General features: G+C 44.3%; 1 protein-coding gene across 1 annotated transcript in view; it reads left to right on the top strand.

Annotated features, from left to right (window-relative positions):
* ITPRID1 (ITPR interacting domain containing 1) overlaps window positions 1-19,249 on the top strand; it is a 47,756-nt gene extending 28,507 nt beyond the window's left edge. Inside the window, exons 9-13 of the mRNA XM_054726602.1 lie at window positions 11,748-11,830; window positions 12,206-13,468; window positions 17,520-17,647; window positions 18,402-18,513; window positions 18,998-19,249. Of these exons, the coding sequence (XP_054582577.1) occupies window positions 11,748-11,830; window positions 12,206-13,468; window positions 17,520-17,647; window positions 18,402-18,513; window positions 18,998-19,249 (1,838 nt within the window). The remainder of the gene's footprint in view (window positions 1-11,747; window positions 11,831-12,205; window positions 13,469-17,519; window positions 17,648-18,401; window positions 18,514-18,997) is intronic.
* Window positions 19,250-22,396: the final 3,147 nt, after the last annotated feature.

Here is a 22,396-nt window from a genome sequence, read left to right as displayed (position 1 = left end):
GTTAGCCTTCAGAGCTTAATGGTGAATATTTTACCAATTTGAGCCTTTTGCTATCAGTAATTAGATTTTTTAAAAATATTTTTTTATTAATGTCAGAAAGGAAGGAGAGGGAGAGAGAGATAGAAACATCAATGATGAGAGAGAATCATTGATCAGCTGCCTCCTGCATGCCCCACACTGGGGATTGAGCCCGCAACCCAGGCATGTGTCCCAACTGGGAATCAAACCATGACCTCTGGTTCATAGGTTGATGCTGAACCACTGAGCCACACCGGCTGTGCTTCAATAATTATATTTTTAACATACAGATTCTAGAGTTCAGTTATGAATCATCTCTACCCTTGGTCTTGGGATGGATTCCCTAGAAACGAACCTTGGGAAAAAGGCTTGTGTTAAAGTGATTTTTTGGAAAATATTCTCAGGAAAAACAGTAGAGGAGTGAAGAGAGGGACCAGGGAGAGAAAGAGGTAATACACTTCATAACACACCCTTCACTTACCATCAAAGATTCAAGTTTTTCATCATTTTGTTGAATCCATGGGCACTATCGGTTATTTTAGCTTTGAAAATAGCTAATACCTTAAATCGCACAGTAGCTTCCCAATGAGCTGGAAGAATCATTTTCAATGACTTAGTGTGTGTGTGATTTCCTCTGTTCCCAAAACAAGAAGCAGCATGAGGATTATGCACAAGTGAATGACACACACACACACACACACACACACAACCCGAAAGGCTTCTGAAATGCATATACACTAGCAGCATTAAAACATTAGCTTGTCTTTCAAACAATTATTGGATGCCCAAACCTTTCCTGCCTATTCGCCTTTCCGAATCTGAGTGCTCCGTTTACAAGAGGAATGATTTTAATCTCGCTGGTTTGATATACGGTGCAGTTGTCCTGGTCATAGTTCAGTCTACATAGTTGTATCTTCTCTTCCTCAAACCCCCTGTTGCTTGCTTGCCAAGTGGCATTCTTCTTTCCTTTCCAACCAGCTGCTCCCAGGCACTGCTGTGAGACGGTGAACAGCTGGAGGGAGACACCCCAGCGATGGTTGCACATCAGTGGTATCAATACAATTAGTCTATCAACTGGTTCAGTTCTTAAAGAATTTGGCATCTTTCAGGATGAAAAGTCTGGGAAGGGACCCTCCTATTATTACTCCAACTAGAGGCCCGATGCACAAAAATTCGTGCGAGAGTAGGCCTTCCTTTCCCCAGCTGCCAGCACCAGCTTCCCTCCGGCACCTGGGACCTGGGCTGGCTTCCCTCTGACCCTGGCTTCATCAGGAAGGACGTCCAGAAGATGTCCGGTCTAATTAGCATATTACCCTTTTTTTATTATAGATAACCTCAGATCTGCAGCACTGCTATAATTAGAATGGAGGTAACACCAGCAATTAGAAAGTGATAGACCTCTGCTGAGAGGGTGACTAACGCAAAGAAGTTTCTCAATGTCAAGTACGTCACTGATAACCTATAATAAAATTAGCCTTAACCTTTTGCACTCAGATGTCAAGTGTGACTCGACCCGGTTAGCATTAGAATAAAGGAATCGAGAAAAAAGCAAGCGAGTGTAAAGGGTTAAGTTTTAGGTTGTCAAAGGTATCATACCTCTATGCAGTATTAAGCAAGGCAAGAGGGGTATTGAAATAGTAACCAAATGTCCCCAACAGTAGCTGCATAAAATCCAAATCATCTTGCTTTTTGTAAAGAAAATGTCATTGTAAGTGGAAATAACAGAGTTCAGACAAAATCATTTCAGAGGAAACACATTCCGATTGGTGTCCTCCATCAACAGTTGCCCTTTAGACAAGTCCTTTTACTCCAAATAATTCAATGTCTCATCTTTTAAAGGGAAAAAAAATCACCCATACACTCTTATAATTTCCTGCTTTATATTTGTGCCCCCTTTAGTTCCCAAAATAAGTTCAGTAAGTTAGGTTGAAAGAATAGAGATAAAATATTTGAATTTCAGAAGAAAATACTTGACCTCTTCAAAAAGGAAGATGCTTAAATTTACTTCTAAGGCTACAAATCACTGCAGGAAAATAAAAGAAAATCCCTCTTCTTTTTGTAGCAAGGAAAATGGTGGAGAAAGAATCTCAGAAGTGTTCATATTTATTGATGTGCACGCTGTTCAGACATTTCCTGGTACTCTGACCTCCCTGGATCTTAATGAATCCTGGGGAAGACAGAGGCCCATCTAGCTCACAGACTCTTAGGAAATATTATACCTTCTTGGTACCATTAGTGGTACAGAAGCAAGAACTGTGATGTCTGTACCCAGATCAAAAATGTGATCAGTTCTGCAAACTTACTATCATTTCTACTTCATCACTACCCAATTTGCCCCTCTATTACCACAATAGGACCAATATCCTATCACAAATAATTAGGGCTGTCCATGGGAAAATGCAAAAAAGGCAAATCAACATTATTCTTTGGGGCATCCGTCATGTCCTTTTCTTCTGATACACAACACTGCTCCAGACATCTGGGTGTGGCCAACTCTTGGTACCCAAGGTTCAGAAATCTTTTAGTCAAGAATAACTCTTTGCCCAGTCCCAAGGCTAAATGGTTCCTGGAGGCTCTTCTCCTTAGAGAAAGTAGAGCTGATGCTAGGAAAGGCTTTGAGTCAAGAAAGCAAAAGAGAGCCAAAGAAGGCCAAAAGCAGATGCCAGAAATTTCCCTTCCTTAATTGGGTTGCCATGTGGAACCCCAAGTTGTAGTTCTGTATTAAGACTTATCTACAGCCGAAGCCGGTTTGGCTCAGTGGATAGAGCGTCGGCCTGCAGACTGAAGAGTCCCAGGTTCGATTCCGGTCAAGGGCATGTACCTTGGTTGCGGGCACATCCCCAGTAGGGGGTGTGCAGGAGGCAGCTGGTCGATGTTTCTCTCTCATCGATGTTTCTAGCTCTCTGTCCCTCTCCCTTCCTCTCTGTAAAAAATCAATAAAATATATTTTTTTTTTTTAAAAAAAAGACTTATCTACAATTCTTTCTAGTTTGTGAATGAGGAAACCAAGGCTCATAAAAGTTAAGTGACTTGTTCAGGTTCACCCAGCTGGTGAGCTCTGGCACCAAGACAAAACCCAGACCTCTCTGACTCCAAGTGGCACATCGTCCTATGAGTTCCATGCTGCAAATACCTCACCGATGTAGCTTTACTATAAAAGGTGTTTTGCAGTTGCAGATTGCATTCTATTAGAAGCCAAAATGTATGAAATGAATTGGTTTATGTATCATGAGGAAGCATTTCAGGATTCACTCTGCAAGACCTGCTTGTTTGTCACTTGATAGCATGTCTGAGAACACATCCCTGCCTACTCTCCTCCCTGACTCCCTGTTTACCTTCATCTCCTTCCAGTTTCTAAAAAACATAGTCCCGTTACCTTTCATCTGTATATATTAACCATAATATTGTATTGAGTTTTTATTGATTTCAGAGAGAAGAAGGGAAAGGTAGAGAGAGATAGAAACATCAATGGGAAAGAGAGATAGAAACATCCATTAGAGAGAATCATCGATCGGCTGCCTCCTGCACGCCTCCTACTGGGGATCAAGCCTGCAACTGGGCATGTGCCCTGACCAGGAATCAAACTGTAACCTCCTGGTTCATGGTCGACGCTCAACCACTGAGCCACACCAGCCAGGCTGGTTTTTGTTTTTTTTTAATGTATGTTTAGTCTCTGCTCCTTTTCTTTGTAAATACATACAAGGTATTCTTCCCATGTCTCTGTAGACTTTTGTGAGCCATGTTGAGCCAATATGCATACTCATGTTAAATATTTAGGGGTGAAGGTGGGGCTGTAATTCTTTTCAGGCAACCAGACTTTTTTCATTATAGGATGGAAGATTTATGAGTAAATTTCTAGGCAAAACTTCATTCCTTACATATGAGGGAGAAATGGCCCATGAGGTTTATTCCTAGTGCCAATGATAATTAATGACAAATCCAGACCCAAGGCTCTCAGTCCTGAGTCTTTCATCCTGATCATTTGATTAGCCAGTTCTCTATGTAACATGTTTCTAATGTATTCTTTGTTTTAACTTTATGTGTAAAGCTAAATTTAAGCTGCTTAAATCCACTATGACACAGCATTTTAATGTCAGAAATGTCTGATTTCTCTTCAATCACCAGCATTTACCTTAGAAACACTCAAAAATATGTATGTTGAGGAAACAAATGATCAAATAAGTGTTTAAATAATGCATATTCTTTAAACAGATAAAGATTAGAGGGAGCTTTTCTTAGGATGTCTTTTTAAAAATCTTTTCCTTTATAGAATTAGGTTATAAATGCCTAATCAAAATAAAATGATCTCTCCTTAAGTTAAAACACTACATATCAGATTCAGCTTCACTGAAAGTTAACAGGAAAGTTCTTTATTTAGAGATATTTGGGGATGATAAAAATTTTCTGTAAAGTTTCTTAAGACTTCTTTATCTATGGCTAAGTCTGTGATTTTTACTAATGTTAAAAGGAGCTCAAGTTGTTTCTAAAATCAAAGAACAGACAGAAGTTCAAGTGGGTTGTAAACTTGGCAAAAACATGTTCTACCAAGAAAAAAAGAATTCAGCCTCAAAAATCTGTTACTGTGCGTGCATCTTCTGGTTTTCCTTTTGTAGGAGCAAAGTCCAGAAAAGAGAATCATAACATTACATAAAGCAATGGAGTATATTTTGTGTGACTAAAGATATTCAAATTGCTGGTTTGAAATTAGGCCAACCGTACAACTCCTTTTGAAATCAATTTGAAATAGGCCACCTTATGCCCACAATTCACACTTCAAGTCTAGATGAATAACCTTATGTTCTGAGCATTGCCATGATAATGTTTTAAATGGCCACCACTAATCTGGGGCTCAAAGGTAGAGATAAGTTTTCTAATTTATTTTTGTTCTCATTTTACTATCTGTAGATTGTTCTTTTTTCTCTGTTGTCACGCTTCCCTTTGCTATCATGAACATCCCAAAAGTAGATACAATAATTTGATGTGTTTTTCCCCCTGAAGTAGGTATTCAGGCTTTCTTTTCTGAATAGCTTTCAGCATTTGAATCCAGTTCACACATTCGTCAGGAAAACCATGCTCTAGAGGAGGAACCAGGGCTGCTGGAGCCCCAGAAAAAGGGACTTCGTTTTCAATGTGCCCAAAAGCTCTTGTTATGAAGGCAGATTCACTCTTTGTAAGGGCTAATGCCATCCTCAGAGCTTGTTCTCAGAATGCTGGACTGTGAACTTCTGGAGAGGAGAGGCATAGTCTCGCTCACCATGTGTCCCCGGGACCTAGCACATTGTCTGGCACATGGTAAGCACTCAGTAGGTAAGTATTTGTGGAATGCATATATACATACAGCCAGCTTTCTTTTAGAGAGTGGCCAGTCAGCTGTTTTAAGATCATTTTACTTATTTGGTTGCTCAGAAGGTATACCTTGTGAATTATGTGTTTCTAAAACAAATATGTTGGGGAAGATGTTTTTCATTGTTCCCACATGAGATTGAAGGGCAGGCTTCGTATTTTTCTTTGCCATCTATTTATCCTTAATCTGTGGCTTTGTCCACAGACAAGCTCATCGAACGCAGGTAATGACTTTTATCAGAAAATAACTTTTATCAGAAATTAAAATGACTTGGAAGCAGTAAAAAAAAAAAATAACATTAGTAGGAGGGGAAAGGGTGACATGAAGATGTTCTTTAGAGGCTCATTAAAATGAACAGGACTAAGAGATGAAAGGGATACGATAGTTATGGAGGACAGTGCCCAATCCTCTGTCCATCTTTCCTCTAAGCTTAAGTGAGTTGACGTTACCCAAACCACTTTTTTTTATTAAAAAGCAGAGTAATCATAATGAAAATAGAAAGATACAATGCTATGTGAAAACTACGTTGACCATGGCAAGGCATTTGTACTAGTCTGGTTGACTGTGCCAGGGGTCTGTCACTCAGGCAGGAATGAAACATAGCCCTATTCTTAAAAAAAAATGGTGATAGTGGCAAAGGGTTTTATTGAAAAGATTTTTTGAAAAGGAACTATTGACGGAGGTGGGCTGGATTCCAGCAACCAGTAAGCGATGGGGAAGCACCCTACGGCTGGCAGGAGTAGACAGCCCAGGATCACTCCCAAGTCTGAAAAAAAAAAACAGAGAAAGGATCACATTACTGGAGCCTGCTGAACATGGAAACCTTAGAAGGGAAACTCCACCAGGAGTTCTTACCAGGAAGTTATACAGCTGTTTTCAAGAAGTCCCTGAAGGAAGTGGTGGCAAATAAATACACCACACTCCTCCTCCTGCCCTTCAGTCTCCCACTTCTGGCGCCTCCTATTGACTGAAAACTGTGCAAGTCTGGAGCCCAGACAAGGCCATGAAGGACTAGAGTGGAGGCAATGAGAGAACAACCCACACTCTGACTTCCTGGAGAGTTCCCCTTGTCTTTGGCGCAGCCATGTGTACTACAACTATCCTAGTTGGAAATCATGAGCCTGATTCTTGATGAAAATCTTAGTTCTCCAGCTTAGAGACTCCAAATTTTTTTATTTCCTGTCACATCCTGGATTATTACTTTTGATGTATTAGGCTGCCATGTAAAAGGACTTCTACTGCCTCTTACTATCTGAGCGTTTGACATAATCACCTGGCCATCAGCCTGTTCACTCACGCAAGAATAAAGTTTTCTCCTGGACAGCTTCACAAGAGGAAAAGCATTTGGACTGGTTGTCTCTAGGACTATGGTGGTTGCATCAGTGCAGAAATGAAAAGCTCCAAATAAGTTGGTATTACATTTGCAGTCCACCTATTGTCTCAAATGGTGGTAGGGGCATTGTTCATTTTGGACTGGAAACTTCTTCTATTTTAAAATCTGAGATTAGCACTGGTTCTAAATTAAAATTTGTCCTAACATAGAAGGAAGAATTAATTGCTTCAGGAATATTTTCCACAATCACAAATATTCTCAGCCTCTCTCCAGTTCTAGGATCTGAGTCCACATAAATAAAAGCTCTGTGAGGGCAGGCACCTTTGTTGACACCCCAGGGAGTTTCTAGAACAGTGTGAACCCCTCAGGGACCAGTAGACATTTGTTAAAGGAAAGAGTAGAGAGTTGCCGTACCACCCCCAGGCTCTGTCTCTGTGGCCTGTTCTCTTCAGAATATTGTCAGTGACTTGGCCCACAGCAAGAATGTGTATTAGAGCTGCGGATAACACAGATAGACTTCAGAATGAAAATCAAAATTATTCCTGATGGGATGAAACCATGGTCCCAAACTAGCTAGATCAAATTTCACAAGAGCGCAACTGAAGTCATTTATTTACTTTTCAAAACATGTATTTCTTGAAGTCAAAGCAGAGACTAGTGTGGGTAGGACGCAACGCAGGGCACCCTTTCTGACTAGCCTCACCCAATGGCAGACTGTATGTGTGGAAGTGAACTATCCAGAGGTAGGAAAGGGCCTCCTCTGTTCCGTGCTGGTCAGAACACATCTCGACTTCGAGTTCCAGATTTACAGCAGACATTATTAAGCAAGAGCTTATTTGAGACACAAATGTACAAGACACAAATGGTCTGGAAGCCCTACCCCGTGAGGGCTCACTTCAGGGATCTGGGGAGAGCTAGGCTGGAGAGAACAAGCCTGGAGAGAATGAGACAGCTGCTCTGAAAAGGGGTTGTTAGATTGACTGTATTACTCCACGGAGCAGAGCTATGACCAACAAACAGAAACGCTAAAGTAGATTTGGTTCCTAATAGAATCATTTTCTAAAAGGTATTATATGTTCTGTCTACATCGGAGTAGGTCCATGTCACACAAGTGTGTAAGCCCTAGCTAGATGGCTCTCTATAAGGAAAGTTCTGGAAGGGATTCCTGTACTGGATGATGGATGGCACCATCCTGGCTTCCTACCCTGCTCCCTGTGGAGTCACTGTGGCCCACTCTCAAGTGCAGACAACCCACCCTGCTCCCTGTTGTCTAAATCCAGCTGCTCACACACTGGCTACCGCCCAGCTTCTGGAAGCAGTTGAGTTTGCATAATCTATAATGTCACAGAATTTTCTACCATTGGGAACAGAAGAGAGGGGAACTTGGCAAAGAAATAGGTAACGCAGAACAGTAAAGAAAAAATGAAGATGGTAAACCCCAGAGTCTAAGATTAAACCATTTCTTTGGCTTGACACAACTCCCGCGTACATCACACCCCTAAGACTCCTGTTGTGTTCCCCTGCCCTCATTTATATTGCAATTCCATAGGCTTTTCCCCCTGAGCCTCAGAACTCAGACTAAGTTATGTGGAAAACTTGCCTGTAGGATCCGGGAGCTTTTATTACCAACCCAGTTCCCACAAGCAGCTTTTCCATTTGCTTTTTCCTGCAAGACTGAGCCATCAGAGATTGGCAGGGTCCTGGCTCCTCCTTGTTGTGGTTGGTGTAAGGCTGCCACCTGGTGATTGTTCGGACAAAGTGCCTGAGGCATCTGTCTCCTCCCAGGCAGAAATGTTTTAAAAGGTGAATGGGTCCTTCCAAAGTAGGACCCACCAATGTGAGGAAAGTAAAATCTAGTTAATACTACTATTACTAATTATGCTCACTAATGAAATATAATGATATTAATAGTGATTGAGTTCTAATAAATATTAAAATGATGTTCCGCAGCAAAACTGTATATATGTGTGTATATATATATATACATGTATACATTTTTATGTCATTTTACCATATGCATAAATATTCACGTATATATTATTGGATATGATCCTCATCACAACCCCACAAGTAAAATATGATTACCATGTTCATTCTTTTCCCCATGAGGAAACAGACTCAGCGAGCATGGTGACATGTCCAAGATCGCACAGCCAGTAGGAAGGAGAGACTAAATCTGAACTCAGCAGATCCAGCTCCAGGTTTTCCAGATGACAGTTATGGAGCCTACGGGGATCTCAGGAGCTTACTGCATAGAGAAGTTACGGGATTACCATGAGAGGGAACCAGCAGCTTAAGGGGCATGACAAACGCATGCAGGCGTTGGCAGTTCTTTGGAACAGGACCCACCCAGCAGGGGAGGGTTTGAATAATAAGATCTAGCAAGGGGAAAGGACTGGTAGGCATAAGGTGGGAAGCCAAGGCCCCAGTCTAGTGGAGTCATAAAGAGCTATGGCTCCTTGGGCATAGTAAGTGTACAGGGAAAATCTCACTGGAGTTGATGACGCTTCTAAAGTTCTCCCAGTCTTGGGCTCGTTTCAGGAACTGGGCTGGGTTGGCCTGGGGGTGCTGGTCCTACTTGCATGACTCTTGCCAGATGCCATCTTATCTTCCCCAAAGTTAAGACCCATCTGAGTACTCTATCCTGCCAATGCTCTGTGAATTAGGAGGTTTTGGAAGCTGGCGGTGAGAACATGCATTGTTCCAGGTCTCGGGGAGTGTTGGGCATTGCATCTTTGAATCCTTTCCAATGCTCCTTTCCACGGTCTCCTGAGTTTTCTTGCATGCATAAGCTGATCAGTATTTGGCTGAACACTCAAGAGGGACCCTCGAGTTCTCTCTTTGTGCAGCTCTCTCCTCTCTCCCACCCAACTCTGTGGACTCCTGCTGGCTCAGTATCTCCAGACTCAGTTCTGTCTCCTCAACCCAGGGAGTCTGCCAGGGTCTGCCTGGTTCACTCTCCCTGCGGCCTGGCCTATGAACTCTCTCAAGGCAGGAGGCTGGGTCATTGTAGGGCTCCTGTGATTTGTTCCTGCCTCTCAGGGTCTGCCATCTTTAATGACCCAATGTCCATTTCCTTAAAACCATACTTTCATATACTTTGTCCAATTTTTTAGTTATTTCAGGAGGTAGGAAAATCTGGTTTTTATTACTCCAGCTTGCCAGAAGCAGAGGTCTTATTTAGGTCTATGACTAGTAAATATTTTTTTTATGTTTTACCCTTAATTATGCAATAAGAAGTAATCATTATGTCCAAGAACATTGTTTTCTCAAAACTTTGCTTGAGTTTCTTTCATGTCCCTAAGATTCAGTATTAAAATGTATATCCTCTGGGTTTTAGTCTTTCATTTTATTTGAAGGGAATTCATGAATGTGGAGTTTCTAAATTTTAATTCTATAAATCTAAGCTTTTTTCCTGTTTACATTGACCTCAGGGGGTAGGAGGTGTAGCTGGGGTTTGGGCTGGTAGACCGCCTCTGGGACCTGATGAGTGTCTAAGAACCAGGAAGCTGACTTTCACCAAATACTGAATCTGCTGGTGCCTTGATCTTGGACTTCCATGTCTCTCCATGGAACCATGGGACCATGTCTCTCCCAGCGGTCTTTGCTATCTTTGCTCAGACACATGGCTGGCAAGGCTGGAGGGAAGTCCTGCAAGGAGAGGAGGAGCCGCCCTTGTTAGCGCAGCTGGCCTTGAAGGCTGGACCTAGAACACAAAAGGAGGCTGGAGTGTCTGTGTTTTTTCCTCTGAATTCTTCTGCAGCAGCTGTTCTTCAAGCCAAGGCAAGTTCCCTACTTCTCACCCAGGTACCACACATCCAAGCACTACACCCACCAACCAGCAGCCTTTTCCTTTCAACCCACCCCCAGTCTTTTCTTCCAGGACCAATAAGACTCCTCCTTCTGCTTTTTGCTTGCTAAGGAAGCTCCATTCCAACCACCCTCTTCCCTGGAGACTTCCTCCTGTAGCCCATAAAGTAGTGTAAAGGGAAGCATTTCCCATTAAGAAGAGAAAAGAAATCCTACAGTTTAGCCATTAGCAGGGTGACTCCCTAGTGACCTCCCATTTCCCCCGCCCATTAAGAAGAAGTTACAAATGCAGAATTTCAAGATGCTTATGCTTACCGTCCTTGCCTGCCCACATGTAACATCATTCTTCTCTGCCCCTTCCAGCCTCTCGAAATGGCCAGAGCAGCATTCTAAAACATGACACAGACTTGTCCTATAACTAGAGTCCAGATGAGGCTTGTAAAGAGTTCCTACCCAACATTTAGTCAAAAGTAAATGAATCTCTATATCTGAGTCCATTGGGGCTGCTGTTGCAGTGTATGCCATGAACCAGGTGGCTTATAAGCAACAGAAATTTATATCTCTCAGTTCTGGAGGCTGGAAGTCCAAGGTCATGGCACCAGCAGATTCAGTGTCTGGTGAAAGTCAGCCTCCTGGTTCTTAGGTGCTCATCTTCTCTCTGTGTCCTCACCTGGGGGAAGGGGCGGGGGAGCTTTCTGGGGTCTCCTCCTATAAGGACACTAACCCCATTCATAAGAGCTCTGACCTCATTACCAGATAACCTCCCAAAGGCCCCAACTCCTAATGCTATCACCTTGGGGTTAGAATTTCATCATATGAATGGGGGGAGGGACACAAATATTCCGTTCAGTGCAATATATATATGTATGTACACAGATGTATAGATTTGAAGTGTTATGTTTTGTTAGTGTGACATTTAAGGCATATGTGTTTCCTTCTGGATTTTCTTCCCTTTAGTAATGATGCATTTCACACTCATATTGTTATTTAGTGCTGAGAGACGTTAGTTCCTCTGCCTTTGTTTCCTGTTTTACTCCTTGTATTAGGAAAGCAGCAATGCACTTTTACGTGGACCTCTGACAGTTGAGGGAAAAAACCTTGGAATCGCCTCATTCATTTACACTTCCACACAGCAGGCGTTTATTGAGGATCTACAGCATGTCGGCCACATGGAGGGTTTGAGCCCAGTATTGTCACCCTGTTCTCACTCTACTCACCAGGCCTCCTCACTTCTCTCTGCAGGTGCCACGGTGAGCAGAGCAAACAGCTGCCAGTCTGACAGCAGCGGGTTCCTGGAAGAGCCACCGGACCTGCCAGCCCCACAGGTAGGGGCCGAGTGGGGGCTGGGAGAGGATTGAAGGACGGACGGACGAGATTGAAATGTGCTGCCACAATTGGGAAAGGCACCCAACGCTTAGAAGACATGAGCCACAGGCACCCAAGGGACAGGGGACATTAAACGAGGAGCCAGAAAGCTCAGCATCCCTTTCCCTTTTAGTTTCTTTTGGTTTCACTAAACAAAGAAGCTGAGCCTCCTAGGAAGAAGGTCCCAGTTAAAGTAGTAAACTGACAAAAACCCAGTGTGTAACCCTTATCTCCTGACTCAATGGTAATGATAAGGAAAAAAAGAAAGCACTTCTTACACCTAGCGCCTCCCCCACTTCCTGACCCCTTTCCCTTTATCCTGGTTTCTTCCACAGATGCCCTCCTTGCCTGGAGGCCCGAGTCCTGCTGAGAATAGAAGTAGAAAGCCCAGGGATCAGGGCCAGCACTCAGGGCCACTCCAGGTCTGCCAGCCAGAGGCAGGCGAGTCTGACTCCAAGAGTGTGGTGAGCACAGCTTCTTCTAGTCAAGACTGGAGTATCTTAGAAGACAAGTCTTCAACAGCTGTGGTGGAGAAAGAGTCTCAGCTTGAGGCCATGGGGGGACAACCAGAACAGTTGGCCTCAGATATGGCCCTGGACACGGCTAGCACTGGGGGAGAACACCCCAGGAAAGACAGCCATCAGAGGCAGCCCCCACCCGTGACCTACACCCAATGTGAGGCCAATGTCAGCACGATGGCTTCCAGACGTGACCATCCTCTGGCGTTTATGGTGACCCACCTCACAGAAGGGAAGGATGGGTTCCTGAGGCTGGAGGGAGCTGGGGGCCTGGGCGTGCATAGCCTTCACTGTGAGCCTCAGAGTTCACCTGGAGTGGGTCACCCTCAAGACAAGTTCCTTCACGTTGACTCTGAGGCCCCAAGAGGAGCGGAAGGCAGTCAACTCTGTCCTGACATCAACAACACCTTCCTGACACAGCATGTCCCCAAGCCCAGTGACATCACGCCCTATCTAGTTGACCTTATTCAAACATCTGAGAAGTCCATTCCCCACCCCGATAAGCTGTCTGGAGATACCACTCCCCAAATGAAGCCAAGGTGTAGTGCTTGGGGTCACATACCACCCAGGGCAGAATCTGAGATGGGAAACCATTCTTCAAATGCTGATTCAAGTGCTGTCAGCTCCGAGTCTGTGACAACCCAGATGTCCTGCAACCTGGTGTCAGCTGCTCAGAATGCTGTGGCCTTGGGGACTTATTCTAGAAGAACAACTTTAGAATGCACTGTGTGTGACCCTGTTAGCACAACTGAACCTGTCCTGGGGACCGAAGCCAGGCAGTTCAGTGATGTCTCTGTTCAGACTTATTTGTGTGAGCCCAGGTCCTGGCATCACTGTTCAGCTCCAGAAAACAAAGCCCAGCCCCTCTCCAGATCTGTCTCTCTAGACACGGGCTTCCCTAGTCCCTGCACAGAGGACATCTGCCATGCTGCACCTGCCCCCTGCTGTGACTGCTGTCATCACCATCCCCACCGCCACTTGGCCTGCAGGCATGGCCCGTGCTCACACAGGCACCCAGAAGCCCAGTTCATGAAGACGCTGGAAGCCCTTCAGGGCACTGCGGTGCGGGAGCTGTGCTCTGTAAGTATTGACCTCTGCAGGTCGGGGAGGCGGGCGAGGCACACACACCCCTCAGGGATGACGTCTCGGCTCCCTTTCTGAATGCAAGCTCAGGGCACACCTTCTTGTTGCAGATCAGGAGTAGTATGTGCAGAGTGCTGTGTGCCCTACGGTATCTTCTCACAAATTTCTTATTTCATACTTCACATTACCTTGTGAAGTAAAGAAGGCCAACCTTCTGATTAATTCCCATTTTTCAGAGGGCTGTGGAACCTTGCATGAATTCACATCTGGACGCCATCTTCAGTTCAGTCTAACGAACCAGTTCTCTGTCTTACATTCACGTAGCTGTATAATCTTGCATGAACCCTTCAGTCTCGCTGAACCTATTCAGAGTCTCCCCGACTGTGTGGGGAGATCTGGCCACTGGAAATAGACGTTCCACCTGACTGGAGTCTATGACATATCACACTTCGGCGGAAAATACAGGGGTTTGCAGCCCATCGTCAGACTTGCGTATAGGTTTTAAATGAACAGGAGTTCGGATGATTATACCTGTCACCATCCCATGTCTTCCAGTACCTCATCTCACAGTGACTCAGCCTTCTCTCCTCTTAGAATTTGCAATTATACAAAAAAAAAATGGTACTTTTATATCAAATTGATTTGGCATTATACACCTGCTGAAATGCATACTACATGGGTTTTACTAGAGACAATGCATTTATTTCTCTTAATCTAAATCCAGGGAACCACAAACACACACTCAAAGGAAACTATCAAAACACACATACGTGTGCATATTTGTACTCCTCTGCAGGTGTACACACACTCACACACACAGAGAGAGAAAAGCAAGTGAAACTAATGTATTTCATTCACCCATAAGAAGAGGCTACTTAAATAAACTCAAGAACAAACTCAAGAACAAAGAGACAAAGCATCTACAATGAGCGAGCCTGGGTGTGTAAGGCCTGAAAAATATCCTGGAGAAAAATGGCTCTAAGTTAGATGCGAAGTGCTAGGTAGGGGTAGAAAAATTAATGATCAGTGAAAAACTTATCTAGAGCATAGGTCTTGGACCAAGTGAAAATTATAGGCAGTGACAGATACCATCTCTTACATGACAATGGGAGTTCCAAACAGATGTGGAAATTAAGAGCATTGCAGGTTAAAAGCTCAGAAAAACACCCCTCTCCCCCCTTTACATAGAAGGATGTAATAGTGCAGAGAAACACTAGGCTGGTGAATGCCATTTGTGAGGTCTTGTGCGTTACCTAAGATAATGGTTTACTGATATAATTAAATTATTATATATAAGTGAATTCTTCACAATAATTTGTTACTTTTTTGAAAATTTTCCATAAAAGGAAATAAGATGTATTGTAAATTCAATTTTTGGATATTAGAAAATTCTTTTTTAATGTTCATGACTTAGATATAAAGAAAAAGAAAAGCATACACCATTTACCTAGTAAAAGGTACTATGAGCCATTTCAAAAGTTCATTGTTTTTCGGTGATGTTGTATTATGTATACCCAGATCTTATATTGCAAAAGAGAGTTCAAAACAGTCCCTCCCCCTTTTTATTTTATTTTTTGTTTAAGGTTTCCTTTTTTCTGCAAATACTTCAATACTTGTTCTAGAGGCAAAATGTCTATTTAGTGTTTCCAAATGACCAGAAGATGGCAGTGTTTCAGAATTTTCCATCTCATTCCCTACACAGGGAGCCATAGGCCATCTGTCCCAGCCCCCATACCTTCCAATCACAAAAACTCAAAAAACTAGATGAAATCTAAAAGTCAATGATTACAATGTTCAGCCTATTTGAGTGCCATATTCCCATGCCCCTGGCCTCACTGTCCATAGAACGTAGTCCCCTTATAGGAATCTAGTGGTACTCCTCATCAGCTCACTCTCAAAGGACAAATAACTTCTCCGTGTGGCCAGCCACACTGTAGTCCCTACTGTGACTCAGAACAGAAATGAACCGGGAGGCTTGGCTTTGAAATCTGACTGTCGTTTTTGACCTCGGACAAGTTAGCCATTCTGTCACGCTACTTGATCTCTGAAAGTCCTTCATGGTCTCTAAGACCTTTTCTGATTTGAAGAGCCACAATTGTAGTCACCTTTAAAACACTTGCCAACACAGTAATGCTTCAAACACTCCTCTCACTGATTCAGATGCACTCACACTGAAGCAAAAGTAACTGGGGAGTTTGCTACACAAAATACGTTATTTGGCATAAAATTTAGAAGATAGGAAAGAATCAAAACCCAACTCTCCAAGCAAAATGATAGTTTTCAATATAAAAATATCATTCTTAGGAAAATATTTTCACTATGACAATTCAGATAAGAAAAAAAAATAGCCATTGGGCTGCCAGGATCTTGGCCAAGTGGTTTTGAGGAGAAGGTAAGAATCTGGGACTTCTTAGAAGCAGATCTGGGAGGAAGTAGCAGAGCTATAAGACAGGTTTCCATGGAAGGAAGAAGAAAAGGTTAAAAGACACCTGCCTGAGAAATCAGTTTCTTTAAAGAGCTTCCTAGAATCCCAGCTCCATGCTCTCCACTTCCACCTCATTGCTATCTACGTGCCAAGAATGCTGAGAAACAGAGTTTCTTACTTAGACACATTGCTTACCCTAAGCCAGTGGTCGGCAAACTCATTAGTCAACAGAGCCAAATATCAACAGTACAACGATTGAAATTTCTTTTGAGAGCCAAAATTTTTAAACTTAAACTTCTTCTAACGCCACTTCTTCAAAATAGACTCGCCCAGGCTGTGGTATTTTGTGGAAGAGCCACACTCAAGGGGCCAAAGAGCCACATGTGGCTCGCGAGCCGCAGCTTGCCGACCACGGCCCTAAGCTATTAGAATTTGTTAGTAAGGATAAAGGGGAGAAAGATAGTGAGTAGGCAACTAGCAGCCTCTGCCACGCTAATCAGGAAGGGGGTCCAAACCCATAGCCTGGTGGAGAGAGCATTAGGCTCCAACTAGCATTTGCAGCACCCAAAGTCAGATGGATAGGGATGCTGGGGTTTTGGGTTATGGACCCATTCATAGCACGGTCCAACCTGGGCTGGAAAACCAGAGATAGCCGGTAAGAACTCAGCAAATCAGCAGAGTGCCTGACAAATGGACTGGGCTTGGTGGTTCTAAGAAGATAATTAAATAAGGACACCAAGGCAAAAAACACAGACATGCAAAGAAAGGAAGATGTAAAGGATGATTCCCATCAGGAGTAATGGGGAGCAGGATTGGGGGGACAGTCCAATCCTAGATTCCACTTTGTGCGGGGATGGGATGCCCACCTGCGCCTGCCTCGTTGTGGATGGCCTTCTTAGCTGGCTGGAGATGGTCCTCCATTTTCAATCACCCGGGACTGTGGTGAAGCCAAGCTAAGACTAACAAAAATTTTCTTAGAAGACTCTCTAATTAAACATAACCATCTGAACAGATGTGTTCAATTATAGAGACTCAGAGCAAGGCAGTACTCAGCAACAAAGTGGAACGAGAAAGACTCCACTTTTCTAAATGCAAGCCCGTACTCTAGCCCTGTGCCCTCCTCTCCTCCAACTACCACATGGTGTGCAATGTCCGGCCCATGGGCCATATAAGGCCCAAGAAATCATTCGGTCTGGCCCTGCCAAGGCGTTAAGGGTGAGTTCATTAAATGTTTGACCAAATGCAGCAGGCTAATTTTTAAGTTGATAATTTTGTATGGCCCTTGAATGATGTTGTAAATATCCAAATGGCCCTTGGCAGACAAAAGGTTCCCCACCCCAGATCTACACTCTCCCATCCCGGTATCACCTAGTCCTCCAGACTGCCTTCCCATCTCCTGGACAGAATGTCTCCAGGGCCATCCACCAGCTTCTACCCTCCTGTCCCAGCCACGTACTGCCTCCAGCTGCTGGGAGAAGCCCAAGGCTGGCCTTTCCCTCTTCTCTTCCCCGCACATTAGCAGTGGGGCAAAGCGGTGAACCCGGGTGGGACGGCGGGCCCCACCCTGGCACACTCCTGCGGTGAATCAGGACTCCTCCCTGAGCTCTCTCTGCTGGTTCTCAGTGCACAGCCCGCGAGATGGAAGCAATGAGGATGCTCTGCCAGGGTTTCCGGGAGCACCTGGAGGAAATGGAGAAGCACCTCACAGGGCAGCAGGCCCTCTTTTTCAGGGACATGTCAGACGAGGAGAGGTAAGTATCTGAGGGAGCCATAAGAGTAAGTACCAACCCCACACCTGAAGCAGAAAGGTAATCAGGGCAGGACAGATGAGTGCCCCGGAGTGGGGCTACTGAGAAATTGGCCAGCTTCTCCTGGCTCTCATGTTTTTCTTCTCCTTTTCTAAGTGGGAGTCTGTGAGAGCCATTTGCCAGACAAAAACATTCACCCTTGAAGGCCACGGCTCTCTGAGGTCAGAATGCGGGCAGCAGCTGGGAAGAGGGGGCTAGCCAGTAGGACATCTTTAATCAATGCCAGTGGGACTCGTGTAAATGCAGATGTCGGAGTTTTTGGGGTTTTGAAAATCTGCATTATTTTCACATAGATTAAAAGTATGTGATCCAAACGTAGATGAGTAGTTGCCTGAAGTTGAGGGACTAGGGATTAGCGGTACAAGGTCAGGACGGTTCTTATTGGAAGATGGAAGTGTCCCAAACCTGGATGTTGCCAGTTACATAGCTTAGCAAATTCCCTAAAAATCATTGAATTGTACTCTTAACATAGGTAAACTTCATGGTGTGTAAATTATTCTGCAGTAGAGTTATTTAAAAAGAAAAAAGAAAATCTGCCCTAGTAATATGCCCCTGTCTGCAACTGATACAAATAAAGAAGGTGACATTCTCCTGTAAGAAATAGCAAAGACATGACCTACATTTTCGAAGGAGCAGTGGGAGATGGCCCTTGGACGGAGGTGGCTGTGGAATTTGGTTTTCTATTATTTGCCTGCAGGAAGGAGGCCGAGCAACTGCAAACTTTACGCAAGGCCCTGCGGCAGCAGGTGGAGGAGCTGGAGTTGCAGTTAGGAGACCGGGCTCAGCAGATCAGACAAGGGATCCTGTTGGTACGGCACGAGGGGGTGTGGGGCTGGACTGTATCCTGCCCCCCACAGGAGGGTGCATTCAGTGAGAAACCTGATTGTGCAGTCATTTCAGATCCCAGGGTTAGGTGCCAGCACCTTCATTTTCAATATAAAGACATTGAAGTCCGGAGACGTACATTGCTCTGCTCAAGACCACGTGGCTGGCTGGGGGTGATTCAGGATGAGAACTCGGGTCCCCTAACTCCAGTGTCAGTCTTTCGCTCTGCCCTGTAAATTCCAGATAAATGTTATTAGCCCATTTTCCAAATGAGAACAAGAAACGCAGCTTTGGACCAAACATGGGCTGAGTCACTGCCAGAATCAGCTGCTGGCCAAGCCCATGCTAGAGAATTCACCTCCCGCAAATGCCTTCCCACAGTCTGCGTTAGCTGTTTGGTGTAAATAAGGTACACTGTCCACTCTTTCTTTCTCTGTTTTTTTTTTTTGTTTTTTGTTTTTTTTTTAGCAGCTTGATCTTCTCACAGGAGAACCACCTGCATACGATACAAACCCACACCCTTATGACTGGACAGGAGGAAAGAATGGCCAGATTTCACATGCCCACATCCACCCAGCCATGGCCCCTGGGGCTGCCTTTCCTCCGGACGATGGCCAGCAGGCGCCATGCTCAGGTAGGACCCTTCTGGCTGCCTTCCTCTCTCACCCCCACCTGGGAGAGCCAGCCCGAGATGTCTCCTCCAGCCCGGGGAAGAGTTAGGTCCAGCCCCTTGGTCAAACTGTGCTGCTGGAGAGAAGGACACCAGTGTCTCCCTCTAGATGGCCCTCCTGCAAAATGTAAGAGCACATTCTAGCCAGAGCAACCCTCTCTCAGCTTTCCCCAAGGAGAAGTGTCTGTCAGCCTTTCATGGGCTGTTTTTTATTTTTAAATATTCTACTCGATGGTTAAACCCAGGGGGAACTCAGAATCTTTTCATCTCCATTCAATACGGAATAAGTGAGCATCTACTCTGTGCCTGGCACAGGTAATCTGTGCTGGCCAACATGTATACAGTAAGTCCTCACTTAACATCATCAATAGGTTCTGGGACTTTAAGCAAAACGACATATAATGAAACCAATTTTACCATAGGCTCGTTGGATAACAAGAGTTAAGATCCTATGGAATTTAATCAACATTTTATTGAAATATAGAGAACTGCTTTGCTTTGTGTAAAACAATGTTATGTCCTGGGATTTCTCTTCATTGTGCTCAAAGTGAGACACATCTACATCTATGAAAAGTCACAGTCCACTACATCATATAACATTCTCTTTATAAAGACACATGTTATGGACTGAATTGTGTCCACTGCCACCCGCCCCCAAAAATTTATATCTTGAAGCCCTAGCCCCCATGTACAAGAATGGCATTGGGAGCTAGAGTGTTTAAGGAGATAATTAAGGTTAAATGTGGTCACAAAGGTGGGACCCTAATCCAACAAGACAGGTGTCTTTATACAAAGAAGGAGCACCAGAGACCCCTCTCTTCCCATTTGCACAGGGGAAAGGCCATGCGAAGACCCAGAGAAAAGGGAGCCCTCTCCAAGCCAGGAAGAGAGTCCTCAGCAGAAACCAGGCCTGCTGGCACCTTGATCTTGGACTTCTGGCCTCTAGAACTCTGAACAAGTGAACCTCTGTTGTCTGAGCCACCCGGTTGGTGATGTTCTATGATGGCAGCCCCAGATTTTGGTTCCGAGAAGTGGGGTGCTGCTGTGACAAATGGCCTAAAAATATGAAAGTGGCTCTGGATCTGGGCAAAGGGTTGGGGCTGGAAGAGTTTTGATGTGCATTTCTCTTCAGAACAAGCTTTCTCCGTTTTTGCTGGATGGTGGTCTATCCTGTTCAGTTCTCAGCGCCTCGTTATGTTGCTTATGATCAAGTTCTATGCATCATAGGTCATGATGAGTCCAATCCTTTATATAGAGATTGAAAGGATCCCTTTCTCTTGCTAGCTCCTCTCTGTGAATCCCCCCACCTTCTCTCACTCCTACGGGTTCCTTTTCCTGGCTCTGCCTACAGAACCCTGGTTTTAGCATCCATGCACAATAATGAACTTCCTAAAACTGGGTCTACCTCAGGGAAAAGCAGCAAAACAAGAGCCTGAAGATTCCCTATTGCTGGAGTTGCTACACCCGATGCCACCTTCACTGCTGCCGCCATTGCCACTGCCATGGGGATGCCACTTCCTTGGGCATGCTGAAGGTAGGGCTTAGAGGGAAAATATCTCTTTTCCCATCAGCTCCTTCCCCAACCCTCTAGCCCAAGAGAGAGGATTTTTCTTGCATTATTATTTTTCTCTTTCACAGCTTCAAGATTCAGTCTGCCCTAGAATCTAAGCCAGAAAATATGGGAGGAAAGAAACTCATCTCCAGGAGCTGGTTCTTGGAGTTTTTTATTCTCTTCCCCAGTTGACTTGCTATTACATACTTTTAAGAGTCTTCAGGTAGTTGCTCTGCATACACTGAATAGGACTTTTCATTAAAATCAGTGGGAAAGAAAGGGAGGAACACTTACTCTATCTTAATCAGAACTGAAATTTGCCAACTTAAAGTGATGTTAATATTCGTATTATAGTAAAAAATGCTAAATGTAAGTCGTATAGAAGAACAGCAAACATGGTAAACATCATTATCCTTATTTTAAAGATAAGGAATCAGAGACTTGCAGTGACTACGTGGCTTGCTCAAGGTCACACAACTGGAAAACCAGGCCAGAGCCTGGGCTGGCCTGACTCTGCAGCACAGCCACCCCAGCTCTGCCACGTGCCCGAGTGGGGCCAGAGCTGCAGACGCTCTGATTACATGTGAGGATCAGGCAGTCGTCTTCTCTGAGGCCTGTGCTTTCCTAGCTTTCAGCATCGATTAGGTCAAGTTGAAAGATGTACTTATGCACAAGGCAGGTTGGGATTTAATATCGCTTTGTGTTGGTTATTGGGCAGGTGTTTGTTTAAAGGAAGTGGAAACAGGTGTGTGGGCCCTGATTCAATTACATGATGGAGAGGAACACACTGATCCATGGCCATTTTCAAGGAGAGATGCTGATTGTGCTAATTAATCATTTGTCTGTCAGGACATAATAGAAACTGATGTTCCAGTTACCATTGGAACGGAACACAGACTCACGTGGCTGGCTCCCCAGCAACCAGATGCAACTGTTTATGATGACAGCAATGAAGATGCAGTACCTGAATCCTCCTGGATTACCAGGTCTGAGATGGTTTGAAGGAAAGGTGTTTTATAAACTTGTGCCAACAGCACGGGACATCATCCAACAGGAATCGTCTCTCAAAGGAACTTTTCCCTTCAAAGAGATTTACTGAGACCTCTTAGGTCAGGGTGGCATTCCAGAGATGGGGCTGAATGGAATGCTTTCCCAGCTGTGTGGTACAACACTCAATCCACCTCGCCTAACCAAGACATTTATGCTCAGAATGGAGTGTCATAATAAGTCTGAGTGGTCTTTTAAAAACATAAATCAGATACTTTGCTCTCCCACATGAGAATCTCCAATGACTTCTCAGCATGTTTATAATTAAATCCCGACTCCCTACCAAGATCTACAAAGCTCTACACAACCCCACCCTGCATCCCTCTGTGACCTCATGTCATACTGCTCTCTCCCTTCCTGTCTCCCTCTTACTGTGATTCAATTTCTTGGATCTTCTTGCTAATTCCTGATCACCTTAGGGCATTTTTACTTCAGGGGCATTTTTGGTGCTGTTCCTTCTTTGCATTTGCTGTTCCACTTTCCCCAAATAGTCATATGGCTGGAATCTTCTCATCAGATCTCTGTTCCAATGCCACCCCTTCAGAAAGGCTTCCCTTAACAACCCTATGCAAGAAAGGGCTTCTTCCTGCGTACATTT

The sequence above is a fragment of the Eptesicus fuscus genome, chromosome 14, assembly GCF_027574615.1.
Source record: "Eptesicus fuscus isolate TK198812 chromosome 14, DD_ASM_mEF_20220401, whole genome shotgun sequence".
Taxonomy (NCBI): domain Eukaryota; kingdom Metazoa; phylum Chordata; class Mammalia; order Chiroptera; family Vespertilionidae; genus Eptesicus; species Eptesicus fuscus.
This window is presented reverse-complemented; position numbering and strand designations above follow the sequence as displayed.